Below are 13,560 nucleotides of genomic sequence, written 5' to 3' on the forward strand. Positions count from 1 at the left end.
GTATCGCTTTAGTTTGTGCGCACAGTCTAACCTAACAAAGCATTGTTAGATGACAATGCTATACTGTGGACAAGAAATCCAAAAGCAAGCATTTGCTGCGACTCAGGGGGATCACATTTCATTAGGGTAGCAACTGTGCTATGGACTTGAAGATCATTTTCAAACAGTTCCTGTTTAGAGTTGGTCACAAGCATCAAGTATTTGAGGCTCTCGGATTTAAACGAGGAGAGAAAAAAAAAAAAAAAAGGAAGTCCTCTTTGCCTGTATGTGTCTGAATCCTACATCCTTCAAGTACATGCACGGCTCTGCTGCACATCAAGAGGCAGAAATGTCCTACTCCATTAGGAGACCGAGGAGATAGGGTTATGGGGTGAGCCCATCTGAGTAAGTACTTTATCCAGCCACTGAAGAGGGCCATGAAGGTGAATCTCAATCCAGCAGGGGGTACTTGTTACATCCTGGCGATGGTACTCTGCACCCCAACCCTGCAAGGAGAAAGGGGGGAAAAAAAAAACCAAAAACAAAAAACAAAAAAAACAACTTAATTCTTCACAAAGATTACTTACAAAAGGATATATTTTCAAACACAAGCAAAAATGATTGCTACAAGATAGTTTCCTGGCCTTCAAGCCAGCGCCCCGTGCTCCAAAAGCTTATTTCCTGGTCTTTAGCATCCAAGCAAACGATGACGGTTAACACACCGAGGGCTTGGTATTCACTCTGGTGTCTTGCGCAGGGAGTGTTGTGTGCTATTTAGAGCATAAAATGACTTGTCCTATTGCCAACAGCCCTTGCTTCACAGATAAACAACTAGTCGCTATTTAGATACAGCGAACACCAGCTCACTCCATACAGGTTTATTCACCAAGGGGAGTTGTGGTTTACAATCCTCGACTTCATTATATAAAATATGAAGAGCCAACCTCAGTCAGTATCTACTGTAGGAAGAGCTTGGCTGTCCCAATGTTATTCAACTATTACAGGACCAGCTCGGCCTTTATTAGCGAGCAAGCTTGCTGGCTGAAATGGTTCTCCCAAAACATCTTTAGTGAATAACCCAAAAAACAAAAAAAAAAAAAAAAAAAAAACATGGAACATGCTCTGCCATTTAAAAGATGGTTATCTGAAAAGATGTACTCTCTCCTTTTAGGAATGTACTACAAAACAAAAACTATATAAATATTTCATATGCCAGCTCAAATAAAAAACAATGGCCAGCAGTAAATGAGTCAAAGTATGTTTGCATTTCACATGTATTTACACACCCTTACCTTGACAAAACTCATACGGATAGTGCACATCTTCGTCAGCTCATAGACCGTCTCAAAGCCATGATTTACAGACTGGGCCAAGAGTTGAGCAAACTCCTGGTTGTTGAAAATCTTCAGGCTGCAGCCACTGGGTATTTTACAGACGGTGGTAGGGTGGAATCCATGGTGATAGTTACAATTTCGACTCTGAACAAAAATGCTACTATCACTCAAGCACTCGGCGTATACTTCTCCACCAACATAATACAAGTGAACACCTAAAATAAAAAACAAACATATTTTAAGACGTACACAGGTAATCAGATGTGTTTTAGTAAGCCATAATTCATGTTCTATTGCATCTGACAGTGAGACACAGTCTGGTTTACTAAAACAAAGACCCCTTCAACCAACAATCCGAAACAGAACACTACGACTAACTTTTCTTCATCAAGCGTTCTGCTTATTACAGCATTATATTGTGTTGTAAGCCAATTTAGCAAACTTTACCTTTTCCAATATGCCGCCTGGTGTTCTCAATAGTGGAGTTGCGGTTAACGTTGGACAGGAGCCCAAGGCAAAATCTGTTCCTGTTGTTTGAAGGATCAGTAAAGCCATCCACCAACACACTTGTGGAGGAGGCATGGAACGCTTCTCCTACACGATTGTTGAGCTCATAGTAGACAATAGAACACCAGTGTTTTGGCTCCTCATACGCAACAGCTTGAACATCTGCAAGAAAGATATTTCTCTTATCACATGGTATGGAAATTAATCAGTACTCTACTTGCTATCTGGATGTGCATCCCGATTCAGCAACGACATTCAAATGCTTTAGTGATGGCGATACATTCTTGACAACAGCAGTCATCACACCTGCCAAGTTTGTCTGAGCCGTTTCACCATCTAGTCTTTATACCAGATACTTTCTGCAGATCTTTAATGTTATTGCTATTAAAGTGAAACCTGGACAGCTTCGAGTCTCACACTAAAACGCAACAGTGACGTGGTTTTTTTGTTGTTTTTTTTTTTTCTTCTGGATTACAAGTTTACGGCACACTTGACATTTATACCCAACAGACATAGGCACAAGTACTTTGGGAGTGATAATGGCTGATTTTTGGGTGCATATTATATCACAGCACAAACACACACTTTCATGTTGGTAAGGATGCTAGAAAAATAAAAAAAAGCAGTAATTCCTTTTTTTTGAGCATTGGCCAGATAGAGGATTTGTGAATTTGCATGCGTCTCCCAAGTCGTATTTCGTTGTATACAAGGATGACGGAAAAGGGGTTTTGTCAGTCTGTTAATAACTGAAGTGTTCCAAAGAGAAACAAATTCTTTAGAGTTCACCAACCAGCCCATTTTGACAACACACACACTATATTATATTATATATATATATATATATATATATATATAATAAAGATAAGCAAGGTAGGAAGCATGCTGGTCTGAAACTGTTAGATACTAGGTTGACGGTCTCTTTAAAACATACATTTATGTAAATACACCCTCCCCATTTCAGAACCGCTTCTCCTTTAAACAGAGAATTACTCCAACACACACACCCCCTCAGCAAGTTCTGCTGACCTCCCTTAAACCCCACAAGCACTCAGGAGATGGTAGCAGGGGCTGGAAAGATTTCAGCATTGCATTTAAGGCAGACAAACTAGGAGCTCCACGATCTCTTCTGGAGCTCTCCTTGGCCAATTAAAATATGCATCGTTAAAATGAAAGGGTTACTTAACTTTCACACATCAAGATACAACTAACCATCAAGGCTGCATCTTTCTCAGACTTTGAGAGAAACCCTGCCAGCTGGCAATTCTTACAGAGTGAATCATCCCTCTCTCACACATTTTTCACACAACTTCCTTACGTTTGCTATAAGTCATGCAGAGCAGGTGCGTTCTGTCCGGGTTCCCAGCAGAGACCAACAATGGAAATCACCCAACTCTACAGACAGGACGCAGCTTGTTAAATAGAATCTCTCAGGACCAACAAATCTCCCACGGAATAGGCTGATGAACAGTTGGAACGATATTTTGGACAACCTAACTGTATTGAGATAATTCTTGAAAGATAGGCAGCATATTAGAGGAAGAATTATAGAATAGTTAACCGATATTGATGCCAGGCCTAACGTGTGGAGAAGACCTGCGCAAAAAGTGGGTGCAAGCTGTGGTAAGAGGCCAAGACCTTTATTACAAGAGATCCTTGTAAAAACGCCACAAAAACGAGGGTTTACCCGATTTTTAAAGAAGTTTGGGGACACATAGGAACGACTGTTTTCCTTGAAAACATCTAGCTGTGTAACAATTGCAAACGGGATTTTCTAAATGATCAATTTTTAAACCTGAAGTTGGATTAGCAAACAATGTGCCATTGGAACACAGCGATGGTTGCTGATAAAGGGCCTCTGTAGGTCTATATTCCATAAAGATATTATACATATATATACACAGTTTCCCAGTACAATAGGGACTAAGTTTATTTAGAAGCAGACAAATTCAAATGAAGTCTCTTAAGTGAAGGAATTAAAAGGCAGAACGGAAGTATAAATCACCTACTGTGGATTTACATTATTGAGCATATAGGGTACAGCCGTTCAGTGCATGCACTCAGCAGGTTCCTCTGGGGCCACACCACGGCTGCGGCTTTGGAACATAACATACTAGAGCTAAAAGAGGCAACTGGCAACACAGACAGACAACAAAGAGGAGCCAACTGCTTACAGAACAGCCACTAATGAGGGTTAAGATAGAGGAGAAAGGTTTCTGGGATAAAGAGCTTGTTTAGCTATGCAAGGGATAGTAGGAGTCAGAGCTAGGAAGGCTTGCTCCTGGCATTGTCGCCATCCATGAGGATCCGACGCTAGGAAGGCTAGCCAGGCGCGGGGTGTAGGGGATTCAATGATAAGGAAGGTAGATAGGGTACTCTTGTCTCCCGGTGGGCATGTTGTGGACTGGGTAGAACAATTGCTGGGAGGCGCTGGGGTTGATCCAGCGGTCTTTGTACCTGTTGGTACTGATGACGACAGATACCAGCGGCAGGCAGAGGGCCGATAACGATTTCAGGGAGCTAGGGCACAAACTTAAGAAAAGGTAAAATTCTCTGAAATGTTACCCATACCCCACGCTACTTCAAGGAGACAGCGGGGGGGGGGGGGGAAATAAGTGCACAGCTGAGAAGGTGATGTGGGAGGATTGGTTTTGATTTTTGGAGCACTGGACAGACTTTGCCGTTGGCTACAGACGCCACAACAGATGGACTGCACCTCAATAACGAGGAGTAAAAGTATTGGGGGACAGGAGGGTTAGAGGCGTTTGTAAACCAAGTGCTAGGGGGAGGGCAAACACAGGACTGGAGAAGGAGTCAAAAGTAGATTGAAGCTCTAGTAGACATGCTATAAGCCACCAAACATTAGCATTGACGGGCAGAATGGATTTTATTGCCAATCTAGGTTAAGTTTTAATTATGGGAGATTTTAATTACCCAGATATCGATTGGAATTGTGGAACAGCTAGCTTCGCTAAACGCAGAAAGTTTCTGAACCTGCTAAATGACAAATGTCACAATTAGTAGAGACCCCAAGCGGAATGGATGCCGTCTGGATCCGGTAACAACAATGAGGACCTTATCTCTGACATTTAGGAGAACAATTAATAAGTGACTATAATATGGCTTCACTTCAGATTACTTCAAAGCAAATTGATAAACTTCTCCTAAAAAAAAATTTTTAAGCATATCAATGAGAAAAAAAAAAAAAAAAAAAAATAAAATGTTTGTCATTTGTTATGCAAAATGGATAATTTGTTTTTCTTCAAAGAAAGGGCTCAGCCATTGGTCCTTTCTGGTTGCACTTAAAACACAGCTAAGGTAGCCAGGGTCAGATGGTATACATCCAAGGCTACCAATTCTAGCATGAGCACTATTTTTTGATCTTTGTTTTCAGGTCAGGTATAGCGCAAGGCAGATGTGGTGCTTATTGGAAGGGTTGCTAAAGGCTGATCTTAAATCAGAACATAATTGGTAGAAGTCGGGATTCTTTTGTGAAAGACAAGTCTCGTCAAACCAACTTAGTAGCATTCTATGACCTCGGATCACTGCCACTAGATCTATATTTTTAGTATTTGGGCTTTGAGAAGGCATTTCTTATGGCTCATACAGGGCAGACTGCCGTTTGGAATCAAGAATGATTTTTTTTAAGTGGCAATGTAAGTTATAAGTAACTTATAAACAAAAAACATATTACTAGGACCTCAAACTTTTGAATGATTGTCTTTTTTTTTTGTCATGAAACCTGTCAGAAGCCAGCTTTCACCCCAGCCCAGCAATCAGCAGAGACTCCTTTGTATTCACACTTCTTTTGTAGTAAGTGCCGAGCTACAATCTAACGGCGAGTCTGCTCGGGTACAGCACAGACCGACCGCCAGTTACATGTCCAGGAAACTCTGCCGGGGAATCAATACTGCGGCATTCCTGAAAACAGGAAGAACCCAAAGCGCGATGCCACATCCCGCACATGAATGCAGTACAAAGAGTTAAAATATCTATCGTTTGCTCAAGGACCAGAAGCAAAAAATAAATAAGTTACATTTGTACACAACTACACAAAAAAAAGGAAGCACGGAAAAAAAAAAGTGAAAACGCTGAGACCGACACAAAACGGTTCCCACGGGAACAACACACAAGTTCCTAAAACAGAAGAGCAAAACAAGTGTATCCGCGCATGAATGGGACCTTACAGTTAATGCAACTTAAAGCCGCTAATTAAATGTTTTAGGAAAGGGGTGGGGGAATGAAACCGAAGCAAAACCGAATGTCAAGTGCCTTTCTGTACAACTGCCAGTCATGCTAGTTACGAGGAGGAAAAAAAAAATGTAACTACACAAAACAAAAGCATAGAACCATTTTATGGATTCCAAGCAAGTTTTAGAAATGGGGGGAGAGAAAGAGGGCAAAGGGGGCAATGTGAAATAAAATGATGCCTTAACTTTAATTTTTTGTCATCTCCCTGAAATGTGCATGACTGAAGAGAAGCAGGACCGCATTCAACCCCAGAAAATGGCTCTTTATCTTATGGAAGCCGTAAGCTGTACACTGGATGATGCATTGCGTGGTAGCCACAGAGGGACAATACGGCCCCTCCAAGTATGAAGTAGTGGAACCGAATTATTCTTTTGGAGATATAAATTGGCAATTTGTTACTAGTAAAGCGAGAAACACTGGAGGCCAAAATACGGAGCGTGCGGGCAATATTTAGCAGCCCCTGATGAGCAGAAATCTCCTTCTGCTATAGAAAGAACTTTACAACAAAACATGATGAACAGATTTGGGGAATACTATACATTTAAGAGGTTGAATTAGTGATTAACCCTTAAGTGCCAAACATATGCAAGATTTTACACACACACACACACACACACTTATGCCATATAACCCCCATTGTGTGTCTAACCTTTATGCGGTTATGTACTCCAGCCTAAGCATAACTAAGCAAAACTATGAGACATAGGCAGGCTTCCCAGGGGACGGGGGCAGCGTGACCACAAAACAAGCACGCACTACGTACCTGCTCGGTTTACTTCTTGAGGGATGGTAGGCACCAACATGTTTGTGTCCATCGGCTGAGAGTTATCCTGGGTCATCTGATCATCAGGAGGCATGTAAGCGGGGGGAGGGGTGTCTGCTACACAAATGTATATATATTAAAACTATGTCAAACTGTGCAAGAACATTATTCAGAAAATGCTTGGAAAGGAGAGACTTTCCAGAAATAACCAAAAGGAGGGCATTTTAAAAATAAATGAGTACATTTTCTTTGTCTCCCGACAATAGGATGCACTTGTTTTGCAAAATTATGGAGAACTCCCGTAAATACATTTCCTTGTTTTATAAAAGGTCATCATATGCCCTTTTAAATCTTTCCTTACACCACTATAGCCTGCGCCTCCTGGTTCTCCAAGCAAAGGTCCTACGTATTTTTTTTGATTCTTGTTACTGCACTACTGCATTTTTTTTTTTTTCCCCCACATGTGACTTGCACCCCAATAACAAGAGGATTTGAGGATTAAAAGCAGAACTGCACATCACTGCTGGCCACAAAAAGGGATCATTTCCCACAGGCAACCAGATTAACTGAACACACTTTGTAACAATCCTTATGTTTACACCCTTTCTGTGGGGGCCTTAAGTTGGACAGCCTTACTCCGTGTTAATGACTGCCTGCAAAGAGAACGATTCCCGGAATCCTTTCTTGTGAACAGATGTAACCCAGGGTTGCAAAGAAACATGTTTGCATAATGCCATCAAGCAACACAGAAAGAACTTATCCAAAGAACTTTGTGACAACCTTTGAGGGGGCTGGTGCTCAAAGAACATTTTTCAAAAACTCTGGTATTGAAACAAAAAAAATTGCAAACAATTCTTTTGTATCAAATTAAAGTATTCTAGTAGTCTACACTAGAATTTACAAGAATTTAGAAGTTCTGCAGCACATCGCACCAAGTCTGCAAATCTCCTCCAAACAGATGGTTCCTTCAGAGAGCTGGACGGCAGCAGGGGGTCTCCCACCGACAATTGATGAGTGCTGAGATCTAACTATTCCCTCGTTAGGAATGCTGTATATAATAACTTCATAATCCATAAATAGTGATTGTATACACATTAAAACAATCTGCACAGCTGCGAGCTCTTATCTACAGTAATATCTCACTGCTCACAAATGTTTTAAAACCGATTGTTTTGCCCTGTGTTTTCTCTTGGAATGTTTAAAGTTACAAGCCGAGGATGTCGCAAAAGTTTAAAATAAAGCTTGAACCTTTCATATCAGGTAAAGAAAAAAAAAAAGAAAAAAAAAATCTAGATGACTGGGATGCTGTTTGACAATCTTATAATAAAATTAGTCATACGTTGAATACATGTTATTTTGTTGCAACAACGGCATCGTACCTGGAATCTGGAAAGGGCTTCCCGGATCAGAGCTGGCTGGCGAGTGAGGGTAAGTACTACTACTTCCGGGAGAGTTGGGGTAGCTGCTGTTAGGCGAGTGAGGGAACGGGTGGCTGTTTGGCTGCTGGAAAGAGTCTGGAAAAGTGGCGTTGTGTGGCATATGTGGCTCGCTTGGTTCCATGGTGCGGAACTGGGCCAGAAGACTGTGCTGTGGGTTGTATTCACTGTGCCTTGGAACAAGGACTGGCGGAAGAACTGAAAGACAGAAAGTAACGTTATTAGATAAAGATCAACTTTTCACGCACTGTTTTTAGATTCTAACTTAATATTGGCAAAAGTAATCTTGTCTGGAGAAAATGGGACACGCGCAGATTGAACAGGGAAACGGCTAGAAGGAGAATAAAAAGGGAGACTGTAAAAGAGGAAAAAAGTGAAGGAAAACTGAAGAGGTAAACCTTTTATCTTTCATAAGGTGTACTACCGTAAAATTAAATGTTGCGCATGTTATATATACGCGCACGAAAACCAAAGCTTAGCCAGCCACACAAATACCCGTGTGTTTGGTTACAGGCCATATCTTCAACTTTCCAGGAAGCAGATAGACTTCCTGCCACGCACCCCGCGCAGACTTCCTGTACAGCGTTTTATCGCGATCATCTCACCTTGACACCTAGTTTTCCAAATCACTTCCAAGAGAGCTCTACTGGCAGCACATTTAGACAAAATAAGGTAGGGGCATGAAGAGCAAGAACAGGTTTGGAGATAAAAAGGTATGAGATACAAATATAAATAAGATCCTGCTATTTTAGGTCTCTAACATGTAAGGAGGAATATGAATTGCGTGTGTGGGGGGGGGGGTGAGAAATCAAATATAGGCGAGGGGTTAGAGGCCGTCTTCTGTTAAGCAAGGCCATCACCAATACACATATATTGCAGTTCACCTAGTGGTCAGGATCACGGCCCATCTAACACACGCTCTTCTGGTAGGCTAAACAGCTTGAAAAGAAAAACGAACCCGTTTATTTTTTTATGTATATAGGGTCAGGTATATACACTGATTAATTTTGGCTTACTTGGAATATAACAGAAAATGGCTAAATTACTATAAAATGTTTCTGCACGTTTAAAGCTAGTTCTGGATAAAGAAAGCACAACAACAAAAGTGTTAGGGATATGAGGGGGGGGGGAAATCTATTACTTCACCTACACAAGACTCCAAAATACATAGTTTGTGTATATAGTTATAGATAATCACATTTGTCATATTTTTTTTTCTGTTCTCAGGAGGACATCACATGATTCCCCGCACAGAAAACCGGAATAAATCTCACAAGACACTGTGGTCTGGCTCGACGCCGGCAGATTAAGAAATTATTATATATAAATAAAAGATTTTTGATGTCAGTTACGGGGCAGAAGAAAGCCACTAAATAAACGTGGTAGGAGCATCGGAAGGCTAGAATGAAAGTGCCGGCATTGCCCCCCTGCCCGAGAGCCGGGTGTGCGCACCGTATCCCACCCGTGTGCAGGCAGCGCTTTCCCTACAACATCTCGAGGGCCTCCCAGCAGACGCGCTGTACGCACATTTCATTGTGTGTTGGGTTTCTCGCAAATGTTTATATTATGTCTAGTTGTATGAATTGGAGAAAATCCCAGAATGACCAAAACGCTCAACAGTCTGCAGCTTTGCATATGTCACGGCTACGTTCCTCCGCTTACACATTTCTTCCTTCCTAAGAGATAACACTCCATATTAAATAGATTAATAGGAAAGAACTATTTTTACTGCGTGGAGTTACACACATTAGTATAGGCTAGACAAATTTATTAAGTTTATGCATTTAAACTTACTTTTACCATCTTATTCCAACAGGCACAGTAGTGGCCCCTGAACGTCACCCTCAATTCAGTCAACATGGAGGAATGATTTGGGATAGAATTTTAAATGGTTTTTAAGCTTAAATGACAGTTTCCATTGTAAATACATAGGTCCTCCCCAATACCCCAGACTATACGATACAGTTTTATTTGCTGTGCCAGATTGGGCCTACAACTCAATTCACTAAGGAAGCAGGGTCATCATCCACTAATCTACAAAGAAACAAATCGCTGAGAATACGTAGAGTCACACCACAAGACATTAACAGAACAAAATGTTTATCACCTGCGGTCCCCAAGAACGTAAAGGAAATTCAAGGGAACCCTGCATAGAAATAAAGAGATAAAAGCCATCCTTTCTATCGCAGAAGAAAGAGATAATACAAGCGGCCCTGTATTTTAAATGACAGCCAAGAATACAGGATTATTTTTTTTATCTTACATCAAGAGAAAGAAACCTCTAGGAATTTAAACGCATGGACAGGTTTGTCTCCCAAAACCTAGGTTTGGGCATCATGCCCCCACGAGACACTATTTTATATGTATTTTTGACATTCACCGACTCTCCCTTGGTCTTCTTGTCTTGATGCAGATTTTCGCTTATGTCATTTTGCCACGCTGACGTTTCCCCCCATATGTGTGCTAGGTTTCATTCAGACTCCGCTGGTGTTTTATTACAAAAGTATAAGCAGCAATGGGTTAGACGCATATCTAGAGATTCTCCCAGAGCCTCGGCTTGCAGAAGAGTTTACCCGCTTATCTCACGCTTACCAGAGCCCATGTAGACTAACAAGCACGTGGATTGATTTCAACCCGAGGGGTTCGCTGCAGCGTTTTAGTAACATTTCCTTTTATTAAACACAAAAAAAATCTGCAAATTCAGTGAATGGCTGAAAAGTTCCGGCCAGCATCAAAAAGTGACCAGCCCACCTTACAGAGGGCCTTCTGTCTAGTCCAATTTTACCGTGTTTTTTTTACGTGCGTCAAGTCGCTCCACGTTTCTGTGACTAACAAAGTCACTCAGGGCTGACCGTAGACTTTGCTGCAGCCTCCTCAATGAGACAAGTTCACCCAGCTGGCTTCTATGAATACAGTCACGCATCGCTTACCAAAAAGGTGTAACTCATAGCAGGTGAGAATACAGATGCACGTAGCCCAGACTGGGGTATAAACATCCCACGCACGTCCACAAATCATTATATACACACAGGCTGCCAGTGTCCCACATACAATATCCATATAGTGAGTGCGATTAATCCCCCTGCCCTTCGCACCACAAACATTTCTTACAATTTTAACCTGGTGGGCATATCCAGTTTTCTTTATTTATTTTATAGGGACATAAAACAGTATTTTCAGGTTTGTTCCCCCAGCCATAGCGTGTTATTAGCGTGGCTTGCCAGGATGTTCGGGAGACGTATAATAACCGGTCTACAATAGTTATGCATTCTGTTACAGACCAAGTAGCTCACTGGGACTGACCCTTTAAAATGAATAGTGAAATCACTGGGATAAATTAAATCAACTGACCAGCAAACCCCCGGTTTAGTAAATATACCTTTGTGGCACAAATCCCTTCAGCTTTATATGTTAAATGACTGCCTTACAGAGAGGAAAGGATTTACTATGGGGCAAGTTATCACAACCATCACTACTAGAATGCTGTCTAAAGCAAACTACAGTACATAGCCTGTATTAACACAATACTACCCCCTCTTTACTTATCTTGAATAATCTTTGCTGGGTTTATCTCAATAGTAGATGCAAAAACCAAGCCCATTGAGCAGTAGTGTAGAAACAAAACAAATGCCCCTTCGAAATTGCTATGCATTTCAAAAAGCGATAGTCATCTACAGACACAGCAGATCCGCAGTTTGATGAAGATGTGAGCCAGCTATCTATCTACATGGAGAAATCCCGCTACTTTTGAAGATGTAAATGCATAACCAAGAAAGGGGGAAGTATTTAAGCGCACAGAGTTGACATAATGTGTGGCGAGGAGAAACCAAGTTACATTCTGTGGCTGAGGATGTCCAGAAACGGATTCATGTTTAGCCGGGTGGTCACCAACTTCAGAATGCATTTAACATTTGTACTGCATTGAAGGCCTAAAATATATTTGGCAAAGCCCATGCAGTACCCCCTACTCCAAAAGGATGGGCAAAATACTACCCCCCCCCCCCCCATTAACCTAGAATACTTTATGAAAACCATACTAAAATTAAGACCAAGGTTGCCATGGATTATACGTTTTGGAAGAATACCCAAGTCACATAGAAAGCCTCAACAACAACTAGAATACAGCAGTGAGTGACAGCGCCATCATTAACGGCATAAACAGGCTGAACATACAAGTCATACGTTGTCAGCAATTACCTGGACTTTCCACTCTCTTGTAATGGTAAGGATTGATGCAAACCTCCTTCTGTTTAGAGCCAAATGGATATTCGCAACACTCCAGGGGTTTCAGTTCGTGGTGACTCTGGAGGTCAGGCCAGCGCCAGACACGACAGTAAATCACATGCGGGAGGCCCTTGCGATGTGAGACTTGTAGACGGCCATCCAGAGAGCGGGGAATAGTGACACAGTTACTGGGCTGTCCGGGACAGCTGAGGGCTTTCTCTAGCTCTTCCATGGCTCCTTTCTTCTTTTTCAGTTTCTTCACCAAGGCATCCACAGCTTTCTCTGCCCATTTCTCCTCCTCATCTCCCTGTTTCCACCCAAGCAGTCTCTTGACTGCCGGACTAGTAAAGGAGAATAAGCTGGTCACGTTCATCGTGACTAGTCCCTACAAACCACTGACTTCTCTGAAGAGTCCGAGACCGTCCTCGAGGGTCTTATGTTTCTGCTTCACCGCTACAAATTATAGTTGTCCAGACCACTAATCACAGTAAAGAGTTCCCAAACAGATCCTGGGGAGAAGAAAAAAAGAAATTTTTTTTTTTTAAAAAGTTGGGGGACTGGGATGTTTCAAATATGATATTTGATTAGCGTGCATAATTTTCGAACTTACTGATTAAAGTATAAAAAAACAACAAAACAAAAAAAAAAAAACACCACATTTCCACAATAAAACAAAAACACCCCCTGTAAGTGCAGCAACTGACCCCAGATTAGAGGTCAGCACGTTGCCCTTTCTGCAGTATGTTTAGACCTGGTTGTTCCGTGGATAGGCAACGTGTATTCAATTGCACAATGCTGCATCTCATAGCACTAGGGCCACATTAGTTGATAACACAATGGATACGCATCAGCTTTTCACTTAAAAGAAGAGGTTAACAAATCACATTGACAAGCTGCCTTAAGTACTTTTCAAATGACTGTCGTGTACTATATCAAAAACCAAAGCACAGGGAGTTTTTGTGCACAAAAATAAGCTATATATATATATATATGAGAACAGCCTACAAGGCGGACTATTGTAAAGGGGTCTAGCAGGATGTTACATAACCAACCACAATTTTGTGTGAAA

General features: G+C 41.5%; 1 protein-coding gene across 1 annotated transcript; it reads right to left on the reverse strand.

The window, feature by feature from the left end:
- Positions 1–341: 341 nt before the first annotated feature.
- LOC149287411 (SMAD family member 1-like) lies at positions 342–12,864 on the reverse strand. The gene is made up of 6 exons (XM_089492865.1): positions 12,465–12,864; positions 8,211–8,465; positions 6,832–6,948; positions 1,761–1,982; positions 1,272–1,528; positions 342–485 (listed from the first exon to the last, which is right to left on the reverse strand). Exons 1-6 carry the CDS (start codon positions 12,862–12,864, stop codon positions 342–344), a joined length of 1,395 nt encoding a protein of 464 aa, XP_089348991.1.
- Positions 12,865–13,560: the final 696 nt, after the last annotated feature.

The sequence above is a fragment of the Sceloporus occidentalis genome, unplaced genomic scaffold, assembly GCF_023333645.1.
Source record: "Sceloporus occidentalis isolate IW3139 unplaced genomic scaffold, rSceOcc1.0.p SCAF_61, whole genome shotgun sequence".
NCBI lineage: Eukaryota > Metazoa > Chordata > Lepidosauria > Squamata > Phrynosomatidae > Sceloporus > Sceloporus occidentalis.

Bases quoted from the DNA above. Each gene is read 5' to 3' on its own strand.
- LOC149287411 (XM_089492865.1), bottom strand. From the start codon at position 12,864: ATGAACGTGACCAGCTTATTCTCCTTTACTAGTCCGGCAGTCAAGAGA. The intron at 6,949-8,210 runs GTACGATGCCGT...ACATTTGTGTAG, and splicing joins AAGCCCTTTCCAGATTCCAG to CAGACACCCCTCCCCCCGCT. The intron at 486-1,271 runs GTAAGGGTGTGT...TTCTCCTTGCAG, and splicing joins TCCGTATGAGTTTTGTCAAG to GGTTGGGGTGCAGAGTACCA.